Source organism: Andrena cerasifolii, chromosome 3 (assembly GCF_050908995.1).
Source record: "Andrena cerasifolii isolate SP2316 chromosome 3, iyAndCera1_principal, whole genome shotgun sequence".
NCBI lineage: Eukaryota > Metazoa > Arthropoda > Insecta > Hymenoptera > Andrenidae > Andrena > Andrena cerasifolii.
This window is the reverse complement of record NC_135120.1, coordinates 14,001,668-14,024,320: the sequence shown is the minus strand read 5'-3', so window position 1 is coordinate 14,024,320 and position 22,653 is coordinate 14,001,668. Positions and strand designations below refer to the sequence as shown.

Genomic DNA, 22,653 nt, shown 5'->3' with positions numbered 1-22,653 from the left:
AGAGGGATTATAGGATTGGGGTAATCGTTAACTCTGTATGCAACCTTTGCTTCAATAATATAACTGAAGAGTCGTTGTAGAAAACACTGTAAGTGTCATAAATTAAAACAGAAATTGCCAGAGAATGTTCTACGTACCAATGGTAATGCTTTATAGCATAGAAATTGATTTTGGGCACTTACAGTGTTGTCTGCAAGGACTCTTCAATTACAGTGCATGGTCCTGACGTCGGATAACATCGACGACGAAACAATGCAGCTCCTTGCACAATACTACTGCAAGAACGTGGGCTTGCGCTGGTCCCAACAACATTTGCGTGTCTGTTTCCATTCATCGTCCGGCAAGTAACAGGCAGCGTTATCTAGGCCATGTAAATTACTTTTCAGTAATTCAACGGTGCTCGAAAAATTTTCCGTGTATAGAGAGAATAGGTTGTCCGGTGGAATCTGAAATGATCTCCTTCGTTTCCAAAGGTTGGAACTGCATATGCCTTGATTCTTCGCATAAATCTCACACGAAATTCCACGATAGCACGTCACGTAATACCACTCTTTATCGTCGAGTTATCCAGTCACGGTCTCCAAATTGAATATCAAGTCACCCTTTTTAGAACGCAAACACCTGAATCGAAATCGGTTGCTGTCCACGGCGAAGCTAATTAATTTTCCTCTTAATCAATGTCCACAGAGTGACAGCGTGTTAAGGGTAGAATATTTTATAGTCTACCCCGTGTCAAAGCCAACGCCGCTGCGCCCGTGACTCGCGTCGACGTGGATGTGATCGCTTTGCCCGAAACGTGTTTGCGCTCTTTTTCCTCTCCGTCCGATGGCGATGCATGGAATAGAAAATTTTGCCCCTGTGTCACGAGCAAGTCGGTAGACGTGGACGTGAAATATGAAAAGGGCGACCAGGAAACTTGGCGGGTGTGCAGAGGTAAGATATGTAAAGTAGCCGCGCGCGGATGGAGGCTGGCAAAAGGAACGAAGAAGCAAGAGACCAATTTCCTAAATAGGTGCATAATAGCAACAGTGAAACAGAAATTAGGGGCGTACGTGTATGGAGCGTGATTGCGGGTAGAAATTAACGAGATAAGTAGGATCGAGCAAAGTTGGGACAAACTTGAAACTCATCATCCGCTGAAGAATGGAAACGAGGAGGAATCTCCAACAACGATCCACGGGTAACGAGGGAGAGGATGGCACACCGCGCAGAAAGAAATGAGATGCACTAAATTACGGTACAATTATCGGGAAAGCCAGAATAACCTTATACAGACAGACGAGGCCGTGAAAAAAGAGGGTCTCGCGAGAAAAGCACCAGTCTTCCTCAATAGATTGACAGAGTAAACAACACTGAACTCGTAATACAGGGAAGAGCATTACGCGCGCTTGTTATGGAGAGCAGGCACCCTTACAAAGGAAGACACAGACCAAGCGGTGGGGGTAAAAAAAAAAAAAGAAGAACAAAGACGGTATCGCAAGGCCGAAGAAGCGTTTTTCCGGGGAAAAAAGAAGAAAAGCTAGAGTGTTTCGGTGCAGCCGGAGAAGAAGGTGGCTACTGGAGGCGGAGAGTAGGTGGTGAAGTGGCCGAGAGAAGAGACAGACAGAGAGAGAGAGAGAGAGAGTGAGAGAGAAGCAGGAGGAGGGTTTGACAGAGGGTGAGAGAGGGTGAGAGAGGGTGCGAGAAAGGGAGAGAGGAGGGAAGAGAGAATGCAAGGTTTAGGGTAGGACGCAGCTCGCAGGAGCAGTAATATCGATCGATCCGTCGAGTTCGAGGCTCGACAGGGTCGACTGGGGTGCTGCAAGTGGAAAAGCTCTCCCATAAGCAGGCAGGCTGGCTGGCTGGCTGGCTGGTTGCCCGGGCACGGACCGTTTCCACTGTCTGTCCGTCCATTCGTCTCGTCTAGTCGTCTCGGCTCTCTATCACAGCCCTCTCCGCTACACTCCACTCACCAGCGACGACCACGGGGGCATCGTTAAGGGGTGGTCTCGCTGTCATCGGGAGCACGCCAGCTACAACACCAGCGACACCCCTCCCCCACGATTCTGTCTATTCTGGCCGTCTGTTGTGCTCTCGTACCTCGTGGCTGTGACCCTGAAAACCAGTGATAGTGCGTGTCTCTGACCTTGGCACGCCGATCGCCAAGTTCCCCAATGGCAGCGCGGGCTACGGTACCGGCCACAGCTGATCGACCACCGGCCAAGCCGAATTCCCGTCCCCGTGCCGACAGGTTGCGTCACCAGGCATAATTCAGGTGCGTGATCGAGTTTGCGCCCGGTTACGGGGGTTAAGCTAGCTGGCGCTCGCCTGGGAGGCGATTCGCTCCCTCGTCGCGGTGAACGACACTCTCCCTCTTGCGTAACGGCTGAACCCTGCCAGAAATTTCGTGACCGCGGCGACCCTCTGTTTTCATGATCAAGAGGACGGCTCCTTCCACCACCTCGGGGTGCTATCTCGATCCCTGCGCGCCGTGAGTCCACAGATAAACTTCAAGTGCCATTTTCTTCGCTATCTCGCATTCGTTTGACAGCCCCGTTACACTCGTTACACTTTATTCGCTCCGTTCCGCGTGTGACCGTTGAGATCATTGCTTTCGCGTAGTCTCACTGACATAATCGATGCAATCGAGCAAGGGTTGAACGCGTAAGACCAGCTGGAAGTCAGGTGCTTCTCGCTCGGGGCGAGTTACATCGACACAGATTCCGCTAGGAGTTAATCCACCATCGGGCCAGGGTTTACGTGAGTTTGCGAAGGGTCGAGCATGTGCGTAGTGATGAACTACGATTATGGTCGGCCGGGTGACATTTAAGCGTGCCTGTAATTACACGGGGCAATGAGGGAGCGTATAGACGTCGCGTTACGCAGCACTGAGTGAGAATTCCTACCGGGATGCTTGCTTGCATCCATGAACTTTGAAACTTCGCTTAATACAGATGCACTGCCAATGACTTAATTATTCCAAATCGAATTTGAATCCGAATCTTGGTTCGAATGGTACAGAAGATTCTGTGGCATGTTCACTGGGCGCTCGGGTCTCGCCTCAAGCGGACAAAAGAGCATCCGTTTTCCACGCAGGCGATTAAAAATAATGAGATATAAGATCCCGCGGAACGAGGGCGCAGTTCAAGCAGCAGCCCCCCGCGTCGGAAAGGTTAAAGATGAGAGCTGTCACGGGCAAGGTCAACAGCTGACGGTTAACATTAACCACACCTCTCTTCTCGTATCCTCACAGGCAGATTCTAATCGGGATCGATTCGCTTATCAACTTCTCCTATCGCGTATTAATTGATTGTCGATCCGATCAGCTCGCTCCTGACCGTAGCAGAATTAATCCGATTAATCCGAATCGCGTTGTGCTTTTCCAGCTCGACCATTAAGATCCTCGACATTCGTCTCGCGAAAGCAATTTAAAATAAATACCCTACGTTCCATCTCTGTTTGCGAGTGGAACGTTCCACGTTACGCGGGACACGATCGACTGTACGATATAATTTTTAACGATTTGTCGATGCGCTCAGGGACGTTAGAACAGGGCACGTCTCTCCTCTCTAGTACTGCCAACTCGATTGTACGTTGCCATCGTCCTGACGATCACGATAAGTTTAAAGCTTCAGAAACACCGGCTACCTCTGGGATAAGCGATACTTCCACAGAATCGATGCTGTAGCTGCCCGAGGCCTGCAATTAGCACGGAGAAAAGGGAACGATGGAAACGGTGGGCGGGGTAAAATACGGCGTGGCCTGGACTGTCAGTTACAAAGCGGCCAGCATTGGAAGGAGTAACTACGTTATTGCGTGGCCGTGTATCTGGTGTGAACTTGATAACAGCAATTAGGACGTGAATAGTTATTGTTTAGCGGCCTGGGCCGTTTCGTAAGCGTTAAACGGTAGCCAGTCCGCCAACCAGCCCTGATAATCCCTTCTGAAGCGACCGTGCCACACGTAGCATTGCTAGAAAAACACTGAATACAAGGTGTACCGTTTGTTTGGGAGGCGCGAAAGACACACGGCTGCTTCGTTACACAACCATTCGTTTCTATGTCGGCGCAGAGGCAGGGGTATTCTGAGTGGCTGCGGGTTTTTTTCCAGAAGGCAGACGGATGGTACACTGAAGAATGAGCATCGACTCGCAGAATACGCAGCGAGGAATCGACAAAATGGGAGCCAACGAGGCGTTCGGTTCGAAAGGAGACTCGAATTAACAATGGACCCCAGTGGATCCAGAGCAAACGTTCCAGCACGAGCTATCAGACGTTCGCAGAGCATGAGGAGGAGAAGGCTCAACTGACTTGGTAGACGCGTTCGGTGCCAGTTCGGAGGATGGAGGAGTCCTCACCAAGGATTCGTCCCTTCCTGGAATGCTGGGACGTGAGTAGACCGCTTTCCACAGTTCAGCGTTCCTATAATCCCCCGGTCCATCCACCTACGCGCAGAGGGGAAATCTCGTTAGACGGCTTAAGGTATACTTCGGCGAACCGGAGCTTGCCAATTCACGTGAAAGTCGAGCGGCACTCGATATACCGAGAAAGTGGAGGGAATCTCGGAGCGGACCGAAGAATGTAATTGTCGGGACGTTTTCCATTTAACTCCATTTACTTCCATCTAATTGTGGAAATTGCGCGCCCCTGCCCGCGCGCGCACTCTTCTTGCTCAAGCGATCGTTCAGAGGGATGCCAACTTTTCCAACCACTTTGGACCGACCCCGTCGTTCTATCCTACATTTACATAGACCGTGGGACCACCACTGTTCAGTCGTTCCTCCTCCATCCGCGGGCTTTTAAAATCGTACCGTTTCGCAGGCACCTGAAAGTCTATCGTTCAACAGCTCACGTTTCGTTTTCGTTTTCACGCGATCGTCCCGAAAACTCTTCTTCGCGCGACAGCTTCGCGGCTCTTGTCCTGCGTTTATGTGTCAGGGAGAAAAGGAAGAGATTATTTTGATCTTCCTTGGGTGTAATTGTAATGCTCTAGCCATCTTGGTATTCAAGAAGACTAATTTGCATCCGATATATATTTCTTTAAAATTTCCACTTCTCCATTAAACCTTGTATATACTTAACGTGGTCATAGTTACGCAAGCTTCGACTGAGATTCAAGTTAAAAGCCGTTGCTCTGGATCTTCTCTAAATTAGGATTGATCTACAACTCTCCTGGGGATTATTGCGAAACGTGTGAGCGCGCACGGAAAGGTTGGATCGTATAATCGCATCGGTTGCGGCGTCAAGTTGTCAAGGCTTGACATTTGCATACCGAACATTCAGTTTAGGATTTTCGCGATCCGGTACAATCGGGGCGAGATATTCCTGGTAGGGCTCAGGCTTCCAGGGGAAATCGATGGCGGGCGCGCTCTCTGGGAGCCAGAATCCATCTCGAAAATGAAATTTGCCTGAATGGGCTCTCCTCGGGATTTAATTCCGAGCACCAAGGCGAAACGCTTAAAAAATTGCCGCGAGAATATCTCAAGTATACGCGGCGAGCACAACGCGACCTTAATGCGAACATCTATCACGTAGATATGTAAAGAGACAAAGAAATAACCGCTGAATGGCTCGTTCAATCTTTTTGGCTGTCCTTCTTCGCGAATTAATTCCTTATCAGTCCGTGTTACATTTCGGCGAAGCGAAGCTTAGCGCAGATTGCGCAGCTCAGGGGAAAATAAAGCCACGCGCCACCGAGCGACCAAAATGTTTCGGCATTCCATGAACCTTGGTTCGCAAAGTGTCTTCCTCTTTTCGAGGAATACGATGTTGAAAGCAGCGTGTTCAAAAAGAGATTGAACTTTGACGGTAGAGACGTGTAAACCCCAGGTAGTGTAAACCACTGAGACGTAGAAAAGAATGAATGTTCGACAGATCCTGTTAAATGGAATTTAAAAGCAAGGTACGCAACTCTGAATAATTCAAAGCACACTCCATCGCTGATCTGCGTAGTAGTAATTTGTAGAATTATTTACTTTCAGTTTGCTTTTGATGTTCTTCCTCTGAAAAAAAATTGTGCCTTTCTCTGAAAAGCAAATGATCCCCGCTCAATCGCTGAGCATATAGAACGAGATGCGTGGAAAGTATTATCGAGATAAAATAAGGGTCGCACGTGCAAAATGCGCGTGATATAGGTGTTTAAAACGATCCCTCGAGGTAAAGTGATTCCTAGCTGGTCCGCGGTAATTACTGGTGCTATCTCGGAATATCGATGTACAAGAGTTCTGACCGCTCGTCGTCAAGTGTCATCCGAATATCAGCGCTATGTGTGTTATAATCGAGAAAAGATCAAAATTACTGCTTTTTATCAAAGGTGAGATCTTTTGCAATGTCGTGTAGGTACCCTTTGTCATAAACGGTTTAATGTGACAGCTGATTTTTTCGCGGATTTAATGACAATTAAACAATAATTTAATTTATGTTTCGTTACCGCGTGTAATAATTCAACGTTACATTCAACCACTGAATATGAGTTGGGTGTTTGAGGTCATATGATCCCTCTCTAGCAGGGTAAAATGGTTCCAGGAATCCCAGGTAGTGCGCGAGAAAAAGAGACTGTGAAATTGATCTCCTTTTCTTATGTTAATTGTTAGTTGATTTTAAAATTATCTAAGAAATGATTTTTTTAGAAGATTCTTTTAATTTATTATGTTCGTATATTTTGTGATCGAATTTAATTTCTGTTTTTACTTAAATAACAGTTTATAAATCAAATGCTTTTTAATGTTCGTCGATCATTTTATACACATAGGTGTACAAAATGGTATTTTATTGTGCCTTCACAAAAATGCGAATAAAAAATATAATTTATCAAAAAAACTACTTTAATTTTACTTATATAATGTGCATTTGTTATATTTTATATGAATTACGGCTTAAAAGTATCGCTTTAGACAACGTTCTTCTAAATATTCTGCCGTTTCCAATATCACGTCTGCTGTTTAATATATATATATATATCTATTCGCATCACGAATTTGCGATTTATTGCGACCTACTAACAATACCAAGGCATCTCAATCAAATTGTACATTTTATTGCAATTTAAATGCTCTTGCTCGTCGTTTCCCGGCGAAATGAATTTCAAGCTTGCAGAAGCATTTTCGAAAGTACTCGACCGATTTTCTATTTGAAAATATAAAAGAGCGTATAATCATAGAACAGAATTGTTCACATTATTATTATTACACCCGACCTGTTCTTGCTTTATTAAAAATTCAGAGTTAAGTGTGTCTCACATATAACAGTTAATTTTACGAGTTTGGTGTTTCACAATTAAGGGGCAGACCACTGTAACGGTCCGAAATGTAAGTGTATTTTCAGGAATTTATTTCAACCAAACAACACAAGTAAATCAATGTATTGCTGAGTATAGTTGATAATGTACATATCGAAGGGTAAGAAATTATTTTTTTTCAATCAAATTCATAAATCCGCTTCCTGTACGGAAAATATTATATCTCCGTCAATTTTGCGAATTTCTTCATAAACTTTGGGAAAGAGCACTCTTGAAACGTACGTCTTTCAGAAAATTTGAAAAAAAATCGATTTTTCCGATTTTTACAGTGGTCTACTCCCTTAAGGGGTTATACCTAGTCAGGCGGCCGAAAAGAGGCGAATATTTGTGAATTTTTTTTGAAGAAGTGGAAGCGTATATGTTTACAAAACTTTTTGCGCTTAAAAGAGCAACATTTAAAGAACATTTGGTAATTTTTTCGTAGAAAAATATTTATGTTTATAATAAAGGAACAGCCGACATCCAAGAAGCATTTTTAAAAATTTGGTTTTGCGGCGAGCACTGCCACTTGGAACCAGATTATCTAAAATCAAAAAACAAAAAGATATCGTTAGTATATTAATATATCCTCAGGTTGACGGAGAGAATTTTCCGAAATATTAGTTTAAAACAAAATGGCGGCTATTTAAAGTTGAAATCTTGATTTATTCGCGTGATTTTTGCACAAAAGAAAATCAGGATTTCAATTAGGTATAAACCCTTGAGAACCGAGGATTCAAATGTACATATGTATTTTCCGAATAGGTTCATGGCAATTTCCTTTAACCTATGCATCCTGATTAGAGAATCCCGATGTTTTGATAACATCACGCTTCCACGCACCACACGCGCATCACGTCACACAAAAGCGAACCGATCGATCTTACGTTGCACCTGACACGTGTGTCTCGCAGACCAGCCTCCAGCTGTCGACGATATACACGTTACTCGGTAGAACTTTAGACGATGGTAAAGTTAGACGAAGCACGGTGGATTCAAACGTTTAACCAATTTGTTAGGTCTGATTTCCCAGTGGTCATTATCGTTAGCAATTGCTGTGGAAATTTCGCAGACATTGCAGTTTGCTTCGCCAAGACGTTGCACTGCACGACACCCCTGCGCGAATCGAATCAGGACCAATGAGGGAGATTGATGCGAGGGAAAATCGCGAAACGTGCAAATCCCCGTTTGGTCCAGAGACAAGCTTCTGTTGCTTCACAGGGTGATTTTCAGTCGTTGATACATCAAGGGGTGAATCTAGGGTGCAAAGAATATATGGGATATTTAGGCGTCAGTCTTGAATCACACCAAGTTGAGGAAGAATACGCGGAACACGCTCTACACCGCGGTCTGACCCAATTCGATGCTTACCACTGCCACAATCCCTGCTCCATCGCTCTGCAACGGACTGCTGCTTATTACTGTGATTTCAAGTGACAAACTGGTTAAACAGCTACGGAAACTTGTCCTCGAATGACAAATACGTGTCTACCATACGACATTTCGATTCTCTCATCTTTCTGTGCCCGAGATTCATCCCTTATAGTATTGACAAGTAATTAAGAACAGTCCTGTGAATCTACAGTACGCTTTATGACTTCGTAAAGATCGGAACCCATTGAATTCAGATCTACCAAGTATCTCTTCGAACCTCTTCGAAATGTAATGTCTAAATTTAATATAAATACGTTTCGTGATTGCTATCACTCCGCGGTAATAATTCTGTATACCTATCATCTCTCCTCTAATAAATTCCATTGTAATATACAGTACTGGAAATACTTATTGCTTCGCAATATTTAGCATGTATGCACTCCCACCTCATTTAGTATTAATACTCGGAAAGTACTATTACTTTCAACTACTTTATCAATCATGGAGTTAGGAAGATTTTTTCATAGAACCTGAATTTTGAGGCGATGAATATTTCCAGTAGTGTATACTGTTGCGAAGGAGTAAGGGACAAAGTGGAATACAAAATGGAATTAAATGCTCGTTCGTTGTGCTTTTTATAGCAGAACGAAGACAAGTATTCGGTGGCGAACAGCCAAGCGCCGCTGCAGGCTGGCGAGGAGGAGCACCCAGAACGAGGCACATGGACGGGGAAATTCGACTTCTTGCTGTCCCTTCTGGGGTACAGCGTAGGCCTGGGAAATGTCTGGCGCTTCCCTTACCTCTGCTACTCGAACGGCGGGGGTGCATTTCTGATACCGTTCACGGTGATGCTCATTATCGCCGGGCTGCCACTCATGTTCATGGAACTTTCCTTAGGTAAGATACACCATCGCTTCCCCTGCAGCCTCGATGAATAATTCAATCTCCTTAGAATCTCACGTAAAAGCATCTACCTCTACATACAGTAACCCCCCGTTATGAGTCCGACGAACGGGGCTGGCGGCGGGCTCATAGTGGCCTGCGGACATGATTCCGCGCGGCCAGTGGCTGTGTCGACTCTTTCGTTTCCTCTCGTCCGCAGGCTTCCAAGAAATGGTGGGGGACAGTCGCCGGACTGTCAACGGGAGGAAAAAACGGACTCATAACGGGGAATTACTGTAACGAACGGGCGGATAACTTTATTTCCTCGAAGGTCGCCGAGAGGACCCGGTAACTTGGTACATGAACATACGTCTCGGGACTCGTCTCCTTTTCGAACCTTGATCGAATCAGGATATTCGTGAAATCAGTTTCGCCAAGGAAGGGTCGGGGCATGAAGCCCCCAGTCGCAGAACGAGTATCGATTAACCCAGTCTAACTGGAACGTGTGAAAACTTTCGGAGCGAGCGGGCGATTCCTTCAAGCAGGGAATCAAGAAAGTTTTAATCCCGGCGCCGCGCACCCCTCCGCGATCTTTGCCTCGCTGTGGCGTCAGGTTTTACCGGGCACTCTGAAGTGGCTGCAACCAGGAATAAAGTATCCGCGATTGCCGCGGCGGGACCGTAGTAAGCTATCGCGCGTATCGTATCGAGTGGCATGGAAATAGACCGTTCGTTTTAAGAACATAGACGCGGGACGCTCAATAATTGCCGCGCTCCCCAAGGTCAGGTTTCGTCCCCCGCTGTTGATTCCGTGAAGTGGAACGATCAATGGAGGATCCGCGCGTCGTTACCGGGTTACGTAACGTTATTTTTAGGCACCAGGTGAACCCCAGGCACTCGTCATATCGGCCCCGCGCGACTCGATACTCGGCCCCGCTTCGCTCGAATTGCAGGCGCATTGCTACCAACCATGATTATACTGATCGGCTTCCTTTTTCCCTCCTCGATATTCTCCCTCAGGGCAGTACGCGAGCCTTGGCCCAGTGGCAGCCTACAAACAGTTCTGCCCCTTGCTGTGCGGCTTGGGATACGGGATGGTGTTGGTCAGCTCCATTGTGATGCTGTATTACAATCTGATCATCGCCTGGACTCTCTATTACATCTTCGTCTCCATCACTGGTGAGCTTTCATCGCTCGACAATCATCATCGCGTTTTCCACGATGCACATGCGGGATGGGATTGTTGGGGTATCGATTTCTCACAGGGCGATATCGTTTTTGCTGCAATCGTACATTATACGAGCGGAATGAAAATAGATTACAAATGCTTTGTTACCTGGTTCGAGGGGAGGTCGCGAAATATTATCTATTTTCAATCGTAGGTGGCCTTCAAGGGTTACGAAATAATAGGGACGAAACTAGGGGAGGTTTAGGGGAGGCGCCACACGAGAAATCTTCGTACAGAAGAGACATTAATTTTGGAAAAGCTACATCAATGGCTTTATTCAAATTTATATATTACGTTAATAAAATTCATCTTGATGTATAAAGCAGAAAGTGTTTGTGTGTTTGTCTGTCGCCTAGAAACTTTCGAACGGTCAACTCTGGGGTCATGAAATGTGTCCCAGCTCATCGTGCCTAGTTAATCTAGATGAATTTGTCTATTTTCACCAAAAATAAATAAAATTTTTTTTTTATAAAATCAGAATCTAAATTTTTAGCGCAGCCGAGTAGTAAAGCTATTAGGAATAAAGGAGATACACATTTATTCATCTGTTATCAAACAGCAAACAAGTTAGGGTACCTGCGATACGTTTGAACCCAGTTAATAAACACGTTTATTATAACTCTTTTTTATGTAAAATGTGGACCCCACGTCCTAAGTAACTATTCAGCTACGAGATAAGATACTTCGTACGATTGCGTTAATTCATGCCTCGGATCGCTTCAGAAGTGTCACCCGTGCATATTTCATAGAAAATCTCAAGATCTATTGACTGCTCTCCTTACCGTGAACTAAATATCATTAGCGACGTCTGTAGGAGCCGGCACACTGCCATGGAGCAAATGCGAGCCGCCGTGGAGCACGGAGGATTGCTTCATGCCAGAAGCTGCCGACGAGTGTGCGTCTCAAAACACTAGCTACTTCAAAGGGAGATGCTTGAACTCCACCCAAATGGCCTCCATGGGCCTGACTATCGAGAATATCACTAACGCCATTAGAAAACCACCGGCTGAGGAATATTTCAAGTAAGAATTCGCCATTTCTTCCTTTTCTACCCACTTCCATACAATTGGAAACCAAAGTTTTTCGTCGCTCCTTTATTCGAACACCATACACCTAGTGTTCCTGATTTCTCCATATTTTTTGTTTCTCGAGAAATCAGAAATGAGATCATATTTCTCGAGAATTATTTAATATAAAATTTGTACAAAGCGAAACATTACTTTTTGGTTTTAAAATTTTCTTCTAAATAGCAAAATGCGTCTAATGTAGCGTCAGCTAATCTATTTCTTTTTTTGTGGCAAAATCTGTTACTGTTATATTTTGACGTTATATGTATCGTAGCTGTTAAATGAAAAAATGCGTCTTTTAACCCTTTTGGAAGAAATTCTGGATCATGCAAAAATTTTATACGGCATATAATAGACTTATCTCCTCTTTTCTATATTTCTTCATTAATAGCCACAAGAAACTCATTAGGTACTTAATTCAGTATACAATTTTTCTAAATTTTTAAATAAAAATTTAAGAGCACCTTCAGCAGTTAATAATATCGAATCTTCTGTACTGTGATTTTCTATTGGAATTCATATAGGTTCTAATGTTATTAATAAGATGTATTATAAACTGTAGATGTGGTTGTGCGTTCGCGATTAACTAGTAATACATTCATTTACGAAAACAATTGAGATTTATAATATTTTTCCTAGACTTAAGTTTCTCGAGAAATTATAGTATTTCTCCAGAAATAAGAAATAAGCAATTATAAAATTTCTCGAGAAATTCTCGAGAAAGCATTCTCGAGAAGGAACACTACATACACCATGTCAGGGAATTTGAAAGGTTCACGTGTACTAAAATCGTATATCCGCCTCCGATTCAGCAACCACGTCCTGGGAATAAGCAGCGGTATCGAGGAGACAGGTTCCGTCCGAACCGCGATGGCAGTGAACCTCCTTCTAGCTTGGATCATCGTCTTCCTCTGTCTGAGCAAAGGTGTCCAAAGCTCGGGGAAAGTTGTCTACTTCACTGCTCTCTTCCCATACGTCGTTCTGGTACGTCTGCCCTTTAAATCTATCATTACCTTCAATTCCCAGCCAGCAATTTCATCCCATAGTTTCCACCCTTGGTAATTTTAAAAAATTCTATTCGAAAATTTATAAGTTTTTGGTTATTTAAATATTCCCTCACGCGTGATTGCTAATTGCTTTCCCCTTCTTCTGTTGCATCCGCATTAAACTACTTCCACTCCGCTTTTCGCAAGTTTTACCGCGCGACTCCTCGTCGATTTTAAGGGTGGAGCGAATCGTGCACTTTCTCGTTCCGCTCTCAGGTCGCCCTTTTCATACGGGGCATTCTGCTCCCCGGCGCCAAGGAGGGTATCCTATATTACCTGACGCCCGATTGGAGACGATTAATGTCGGCGAAAGTATGGAGCGACGCCGCCGTTCAAATCTTCTTCGCCCTGAGTCCAGCTTGGGGCGGGCTCATCACGCTCAGCTCCTACAACAAGTTCAACAACAACTGTTACAAGGATACGCTGATCGTCGCCGTCAGCAATATCTGCACCTCGTTCTTCGCTGGTTTCGTGATATTCTCTGTGATCGGATTCCTGGCACATGAGCTCTCTGTCCCCGTCGCCTCTGTCGTCGACCAGGGCGCCGGCCTGGCGTTCATCGTGTACCCCGAGGCGAGTGAATCACACGATACCGTCGGATTAGAAAATCCTGAGTTAATCCTCGTGATACTTTAGAGCGGCTAGAACAATAATTCCGCGCATTAGGGAACTATATCTCATTAGAAGTAGGTATAGAAGCTAGGAGACGAACGAAAGGCACTATGATAGTCTTCACTAACAAGGGAACATCCCGAACTCGGAAATTCGAAAAATTCTGAAACTTTGTGAATACGTAGAGAATTTCCTCCTGATTACAACGCAATTTTTGTTTGATGCCCAAATTCACTTTAAGGGGGTGTAATTGACCGCTGAAAATCCGGTTATTTTTCGACTTTGTGTTATAACTTGGGAGCTGTTAAATAATTTTTCCATCAAATGATAGATTTAATTAAAAGAAGTAACTTTTGTCTTAAAACTTTCTTTCTATCTCTTACAGTTCGCGAGTTATAACGCAAAATCGGAAAATAGCCGAATTTTCGAGGGTTAATTTCACCCCCTTCGAGTGAATTTGGGCAGCAAACAAAAATTGCGTTCTAATCAGGAGGAAATCCCTTACCTATTCACAAAGTTTCAGAATTTTTTGAATTTTCGAGTCCAGAATCTTCCCTTGTAAGTAGCTACGCTTTAGAACTCCTGTAACACAAATACGCGAGCCGTTGTAAGTCTCTCGCGTAAATCTCCGATATGGAATGTAAACGTTTTATTAAAACAAAATAGGTGGTAGCTCGTTTACCAGTGGCGCCAGTCTGGTCGCTGCTGTTCTTCGTGATGCTTCTCACCTTGGGCCTTGATTCCCAATTCGCTCTGATGGAAACTGTCACCACAGCGATACTCGACGCATTCCCGCAAATGAGAAACTATAAATTGTGGGTCGTCCTGGCGGCCGCGGTGTTTGGTTACGCCGGAGGGATAGTCTTCACTACCAACGTAAGCTTCACGAAGACCAGGCTGTTCCATCGAATACGACCTCTTGATGGTACACTTTCAGGCTGGCATGTACTGGCTGCAACTGATGGACAAGTACGCAGCCAATTGCTCGGTGCTGCTGATCGCGATAAGCGAGTGCGTCCTGGTCGCCTGGATCTACGGTGCTGATCGGTTCCTCGACGACGTGCAGCTTATGATTGGATTACAAAGTCGGCTCTGGAGGTTCTTCTGGACCTGGATGTGGAAGCTGGTCACCCCAGCGACCCTGCTGTTCATTCTCTTCTTCAACTGGATCGAATACGAGCCGCTCAAGTACGGTGACTACGTCTATCCACAATGGGCGAGCATCGTTGGATGGGTCATCGGAATAATACCCGTTCTGGTCATCGTTGGATTGACTCTCGTACGTATACCACGTTACAACATTACGCTACGTTATTCGTTATCCACGGATTTCAAGGTAGACAGCACCGTGTCTTCTGATCGCCCGACAGAAAAACAAGGTGGTCGTTGTATTCTCAAATCTGTCGCTAACAAGGTGAGGCCGCGACATCTGGGACACGGATTTTGACGAATCTCATATATGTTGTAGTGTAGGTGTAGTAGACCAATATATGTCTCATATGTTGGTCCACTACCCCAGAGTTTCCGAAATATTAATGAAAAAAGATGTTTATGCGTTGACGAACAGAAGCGATAGCGAAGTTTATTCTAAATGATAAATAGCGGCGCGTGTAAAGAACAGGTCTCGCTCCCGGAACTTTCACCGGTTCGATTCTCACCTGGGATCATTTTTTTCCTATAAATGTATTTTGTATTGTTTTATTCCTCAAATGATAAAGTACTATTTTTTACCTTCTAAAATATGACATTTATCGTAAAAACAAATGAAACAATATAATTCACAGCACCATGCACATTTAATAAAAAATGTATGGCCTCAGGTACGATTTTAATTGTACAATTAGTTTCTAGTGGACATTACATTTAATTTAAAAGAAAATACGTCGTCTACGCGACTGATAAGCTTGCTTATAAAAGACCCGCTATAGCCAGCACGTTCGAAATACAAAGTACATTTATAGAAAAAAAATTATCCCAGTGAGAATCGAACCGGTGAGACATATATTGGTCTACTACACCTACACTACAACATATATGAGATTCATCAAAATCCGTGTCCCAGATGTCGCGGCCTCCCCTTGTAAGACTGATACTATTGACACGATTAAGCTCCTTCCGCCAGCTCTGTCTCGCTCGAAACAGGCACAGATTTCCCTTAAAATATTTCTTCCCCGCACAGAAGCATAATTCTATTCCTGTGTACACGGGAAACGTTTCAGGAAACTATATGCTCGTTAGATTACCTAGCGACATTCGAATTTCGAATCGCGGGGGACCGAACGGACGAGGGTTGATACAGAAGGAAACTCGCGTGTTTTACAGGATCAGCTAAGGGATCGTCGACGTCGCCCAGCCTACGACGACGACGACGACGACGACGACGACTTCGGCAGCAGGCCCTCCTCCCAGAGGCCTGGGAAGGGGAAGACGAAGAGAAGTAAGAGGACGACCGTCTGGCAGCGCGCGAAGCTGCTTCTGCAGCCGACTTCCGGCTGGGGACCGGCCTCCAGGAACCTTTCGACCCCGTCGAGAACCCTCACTCACACGCCGTCGTCAGGTAATCAGGAACACGATTACGCCCTCGGTAGAACAGAGCTAAACGCCACCAGTCCCGTGGAACGTTTATCTCTGCGTTAACCTACTCACAACGGCACCAGTTCCCGCGAACAATAGAAGAACGTCACGAGTCTAAACGCTCGGTCGAAACACGAACCGTTACCTCGCTTCCCATTGCTTCTGTATTTTCCTCGAGCATCTACCGAATCGTTTGAAGATGCTAGCAGCGGCCTTCCGCCTACGCGCGTGCCGGCGTGATCGATAACGAGGCGAATGCCTCTCGCAACGCGCGGGGGTGTTGCAGCCCACGATTTTTGGTTGATTGAAAATTATCCTGTCCCGTCTGTCGAAGCTTCAACGAGGTTTAACGGTTTAATTATCAGCGTCGAGGCACTTGGGGAAGGTAATTGACACTCGACCGCGTTCGAACGCGAGAAGGGTGATTAGGTTCTGCTTTCGTGGGAGATAGGGTAAAGTAGCCGAATATGACGACCTCTTCTAATGTGAGATCCCAGCTTATCTCCGCTACAGAACTCTTAAATATGTCATAGCGATGCTATTTCTTTACTAACTAACCGTGTATCAGTTGTTTTGTCCGCACAGTGGCATTGTAATCAATTGAGCGCCTTGAGCAAGCACAAATTTCTGAAATGCGTTGCAGAAAGTTTTTTGGCATTTGGACAGTTTCGGTGGAATTTCGTGGAATTCTCCGAAACGGTCGCGCTGTTGTAACCATGTCTGCCATAAGCTGCGTGTGATTCAGGACCAGCATGTGGATACGACTCCGTACGGGACACCATAGTGCTGGTGAACGGTCAACCAATGATGGTGCAGCCGTCGGGCACGTCTGGCACCGCTCAGAAGCTTCCTGGACCATCGATCCTGAAGAACTCTAGTAAAACCGACTTAATCACATCCCAACAAGTCTGACACGATGTTCACTTTACCTGTAAAGACGAGTCGGCCCAAGAGTCTATCGCCAATCACGCGACACCCCAGTAACAGGTAGTTTCATACCGCAGATGGAGTCGAGAGGCGGCTGAAGTAGGGATTTCGAACGTTTCGGAGAGAGATTTATACGGAGATTATTTTTTATATATATTCCAGCCCCACAAAGTAGACGCTTCTATTTTCAAATCGAGACTCTTCTGTTTCGGTCATGGGAATAACTTGGAAACCCTTCAGTTCCCGCGATTTAGATTCAATGGGAACGTACAAGATGCTGGTTAATTGCGCGTTCCCATTGACGAGAAACACGCCAAGCCTTGTTCCACGTTTCTTCCACTCTCGTAGATCTCGGCATCGGATTGACGGTGGATTTGTGAGTATTAATTTAGAACAATGACGAGGAGCTCGTTAAACCGTCGGTAGTCGTGACCACGAATCTTACAAGGGAAGATCCCGAACCCGGGAATTCAAAAAATTCTGAAACTATGTGAATCTGTAGGGGATTTCCTCCTGATTACAACGCAATTTTTGTTTGCTGCCCAAATTCACTAGAAGGGGGTGAAATTAACCCCCGAAAATTCGGCTATTTTCCGATTTTGTGTTATAACTCGCGAAATGTAAGAGATAGAAAAAAATTTTCGAGACAAAAATTACTCCTTTTAATTAGATCTAGCATTTGGTAAAAAAAATTATTATACAGTTCACGCGTTATAACAGAAAATCGGAAAATAACCGGATTTTCAGGGGTTAATTCCACCCCCTTCGAGTGAATTTGGGCAGCAAACAAAAATTGCGTTGTAATCAGGAGGAAATCCCCTACATATTCACGAAGTTTCAGAATTTTTCGAATTTCCGGGTTCGGGATGTTCCCTTGTTAGTTGAATCGTTTAGCAATCATGATTGGTCGAAGCGTTCAAGCAAGTAGCGTTGCACGATCGAGATGGTATGATCGTTAGTAAAATTCACGTGGCGTGAGGAACCCGGCAAACGCTCCGTACACGCTGCGATGTACAAACATTAGGAATTAACGCTACTTCACTGCTTTCGATTGTACATAAAAGTGATCGTAAGGAATTAACCATCTACGCACTACATAGCGAAGAAAGTTACGTGTTTATCGCTACGCCCAACAGACACACACACGAACAACACAGAACATTAAACTATTGAAAACTTTCGAGTCGGTGGATTGCAGGCAACCATCGTTTAATCGCTTACGAGTCTTAGCTAATGTTAGCGATAGGCGTTCGAGTTTTAGCCAGTCTAAACTCGAAACCCCTCGCGAGGGAATTACGCGACAGATCCTTTAACCGCGCAGGGTTCATTGTTACGAGATCGTTAAAGTCGGGCAAATTTAACGAGCCGTCAGTTTCGGAAAATTTGTAGCTTCGTGGACGCTGAGTATTTTGTCGACGTTGGCACGCGAAATATTTCTATACAATACACACACACATATATGGGAACGTGACGACCTTTCCGGCGGGATTCGCGGGGGTGGTTTTAACGGTGATACTACTCGATCGAAGGAGTCAACGCGGTGATTTCAGTGGAGGAACCGCACGAATGGGCCGACGTGCGAGGAGATTCAACTGTAGGCAGTATTATCTTCCGAGGAACAGCGCGATTAGTGGTAATATCCTTCGTTCTGCGTTCACTTATCGATGTCCTCCAAAAACACAAGTCGCAGCAATCGTTACCCAGCGAGATTGTAATATATTTTTTTTTAACAATCGTAGCGATTGTTGCCCTATCTTTGCCCGACGTTTCGACCCTTTAATCACTGGCGCGCCACCTTGATATGATTCCATTTGATGAAAACATAAGGAACCTAATCAGTAGACCACTTAAATAATGTATAGCACTCTCGAAATTACGAAGTTCGGCTTTGTTTTCCGATATTCAAGAAGCCTGATGATTCCGCCAGTTTACCGAACCGTGTCAATCTTTATTTTTATCCCAGGATTATTCTTTTTTCTCTGATATCGACCGCCGTGCTCGTTGAGCCGGAAGCAACCACGGAACGGCCATGAATGTAGTACTTCACTGACTTTCCAGGGCCAAGTGGTAATTATTATTATTAGTAACAGCGATATCGACATTGAAACCGCGATGAACGCCGTGCAGCGTTTAAAGGGTCGCATTGCCGAGCGCCGCAGAAACGTAATTACCACGAGTAGGAGAGAATAAAATTATTTGTCGTTAAATGTTAGCTCGACGGAGTCGTCGGGATAGAGAGTATAATTCTCAAGCGTTAATTATAATCGGAGCCACTCGTGTTGGGTCGGAAAGTGAATTTAAGTGGACAGACGATAGCGTTTAAACGCAACGTCGAAGTATAACAACTGTTTAAATACGATCGGAGGAATAGTTCGCTTAAACTCACCGCTCGACCGGGAACACGAATAGAAGGAGTGCGAAGAACGCTTGATCTGTCCGAACTGTTTACCTATGCCCGCGTAATGTAATATTTTCGCATGAATTAGAGCGACTATCGGGTGCGCACACCGTTTCCGTGCACCCGCGCCTTCGATTCCTATTAATTTCGGGCTGTCGAGGACTTTCAGGGAAGTAGAGTAGCTACCGTGCGCGCCGCGAATACTAACGCGACAGTGGCGAAATGCGATGGGTGATGCCGCCTGCACAAGTTAGAAGAGGAACGTTTCGCAACCGTATCCGGCTGTTAAAACAGGCATTACCTACAAAACATTAAGCCAGGCGAGATGTCGGGTTGCCAGTGACAATTACGCGTACGTATACAGTCAATAAAACATGAGAGATTCGTGATTCTTTATTTTTTATGTGACCCCGTTTGTAAAGTATTGCTAGATGTAACCGTATGTATAACATTTATCGTACTACGTATACAATATACAAACGTTACAGGTATACATATAGTATATATAAACATTGAATATATATATATAATATACATATATAAATATATCCATATATATATATGAACGTGTATATATATATATTTATATATATTTATAGACGCTTGTACACTGGTGTGCGCGTCGCATAGTTTATATTACGTGTACAAAATGAAGCCAAGCATAAAAGAATCGTTAAATATTACAAAGAAATTAATGTTGAAGTGACGTGGCGAAGAAAGAAACGGAGGAAAGCGAATGAATTAGTTGAGAGGAAAGGGGAAATATAGGTAGCAGAGGGATTGGCATGTGAACTCGTATCTGTGAGCGTGCGAGTGGTAATCGCGTGACGAGAGCTGTTGTATTTCTGTTGCGTGCGTAAATGAAGAAAATGTGTCCTGTGTGAGCGTATACGTATATTTTCTAGGGCAGAAGAAAAGGGCCTAACTCCACTTGTCGTCCTCTTAAGGATCCACGCGCGCTTGTTGGATGGTTGCATAACACTCGTGGTTTTCAGGAAACTTTGCAAAGATCGCTTTACAATTTTCGTTTTAATTCACGTAAGCAGCAGAAGTCTCTTTTTATATTAAGCTCCCAAGTTACCCTAAATCGATCGAACTGTGTTTATGGTATCAAGCATTGGTAGATGTAGTTCGCGAATTATCAAGGTGGACGTTGGGGGTAAATGATTATCCCCGGTTATCGATCCTTTGCTCAAAAGGGCGAACAAGTGGAGGAGGATCCTCCTCATCCGCGTGCAAAGACGGATCCTCTGGTGACCTAATTAACACACTTAGAGTGTAGTCGTTGTTAATAGTCAGAGCTTCGGAGCGTAGGCAGAACATTCCATAGAGCGAGTATTCGAATCCCAGGACCGGAATTCGTTTCAGATAGCGCGGAAAACAGTGAAAGTTTACCGTGGCCGATTCAACCTCGAGCCACTGTCTTTTAACAGATTCCTGTTGACATGGTGTACAATTACATTAAATTGGAATTCGCGAGAAGGCCGTAGATTGATAGTCTCGTGACGAGAATCGAGTTAGAAAGAGAATCGAGAGCACCGAGAGGGAAATTCAAAGCGCACTGCTGACTAGCCATATCCGAGACATAATCAGCGAGATAATTTCATCGTCGTTAAAGCAACCCCCTTTTTTGCCGCACGCGTGGCTATCGATTCAGAAACTTGGGATTCGCGACACGAACGGTGATCGATGCAGAAGCGTTCGACAAACTTTAAGGGGTTACATCCGCCTAGAGGTCCGGAAAAAGCATACACGTTCAGGAATTTTTTGGGAGGAAAGTACAAGTGAAAATCATGCACAATGGTTTTCTACTAAATGATAGATCGTTTAACTATATTATTCTAATTTTTCGTGAGATATTATTATTATTAACTAAAGATATGGGCTTGCATGTGAGTCGTGTTTTTTTTTTAACATTAGCTGGTGGACATTCTCTAGGCCAAACGATGAATCTGAAAGCAAAAATTCAAATAGATTTTAAAAATAAATAACTTACAGAAGTACCTGACGTTCTCCGAATTTTAATATTGTATTTTGATAAAAAAGGGCGACCGTTTACAGTTGAAACATCGAATTTCGTGGAAAAATTTATTTTCAAGAAGGCTTTGCAAGTATTTCCTATATTGCAAAATTGAAAGTAATATTTAAAGGTTTGAGAACGTCAGGTACTTCTGAAAGTTATTTATATTTAAAATCTATTTGAATTTTTGCTTTCAGATGCATCCTTTGGCCTAGGAAACGTCCACCAGCTAATGCTTAAAAAAAACAAGCGACTGATATCCACGCCAATATCTCCTTTAGTTAATAATAATATCTCATGGAAATTTAGAAGAATATAGTTAAAATATGTATCGTTTAATAGAAAAAAATTGTGCACGATTTTCACTTATACTTTTCCTAAAAAAAATTCCTGAACTTGTATTCTTTTCCCGGACCTCTAGGTGGATGTAATGCCTGAATGTCTTTAGGCTAGATAGGAGAATCGTAACGCAGGCTCGAGAGGCACGTAAACGAGGGAAATGGAACTTTAGCGCGTCATTAACAACCACAATAATAAATACTATTATCAAAGTTACGTTACAAGTAATGATTAATAATAATAATAGTGTTAGCGGCCGGTTTAAACCGGCCAGACCACGTGGTCGACTGTCCTAGGTAGGGTTAAGATTCAGTGACGTAGAATTATCGGTAACAACACGGTAACATTGACAGTAATACAATAAAAACGTACCGGTTACGAGTTTAAATTGTAATTTCGTTCACGGTTTAGCTGCACGAAGATTCCAGGCGAAAGTATCGCGCGACTTCAACCCTTCTCGGTTCGAGTGTCTCTTCAGCATTTTATCTGTCAGCAGAGTTGAGAATCTTTGTTTCTCCCTCGCCAACTTTTAGTCAAGGCAATTAATTGCAGGCGAAATAATTACCAAAGTGGTGCCAGATCGTGACTGGTTAAGGCTACGGAAATCGAGTTACTGTATTCTATCCTTCTACCTCTCGGCTGTCCGACTAAATATCAACTAAATTTTGACACAGCGAGTGTATATATAGGACCCGACGTGATTCAGAGTAGAGGGAGTAGATTTAATCAGTCACAGAATTCTTGCTGCGATTCAACTTCCATCTTAGAACCAATTTGCCGAAAGCAGCTTAAACTTAAGGGTTCTATGATTTCGTGCCACCAGTAAACACGTCTTAATTTCGATATAGATGAAGCGAATCCTGTCAAACCAGAGCAGAGGCATTTCTTTAGGTTTACCCCGATTTACAGAAGTAATCCCACGGTTACCGGGTA

General features: G+C 44.2%; 1 protein-coding gene across 7 annotated transcripts; it reads left to right on the top strand.

The window, feature by feature from the left end:
- Nucleotides 1-1,718: 1,718 nt before the first annotated feature.
- Nucleotides 1,719-17,817, top strand: LOC143366808 (sodium- and chloride-dependent glycine transporter 1). Of its 7 annotated transcripts, XR_013084826.1 has the most exons (12): nt 1,724-2,254; nt 4,090-4,368; nt 9,270-9,525; nt 10,530-10,688; nt 11,540-11,759; nt 12,617-12,788; nt 13,067-13,423; nt 14,129-14,338; nt 14,400-14,741; nt 15,785-16,019; nt 16,782-17,023; nt 17,126-17,816. XR_013084826.1 is itself a non-coding variant. In XM_076808172.1 (11 exons), exons 2-11 carry the CDS (start codon nt 4,321-4,323, stop codon nt 16,946-16,948), a joined length of 2,151 nt encoding a protein of 716 aa, XP_076664287.1. In that variant the 5' UTR covers nt 1,719-2,254; nt 4,090-4,320; the 3' UTR covers nt 16,949-17,817. The 7 variants fall into 7 exon arrangements, 6 of the variants coding, with proteins under 6 accessions (XP_076664287.1, XP_076664285.1, XP_076664286.1 ...); XM_076808172.1 differs by having other exon boundaries at nt 1,719-2,254; nt 9,273-9,525; nt 11,552-11,759; nt 16,782-17,817; XM_076808170.1 differs by having other exon boundaries at nt 1,721-2,254; nt 9,273-9,525; nt 16,782-17,816.
- Nucleotides 17,818-22,653: the final 4,836 nt, after the last annotated feature.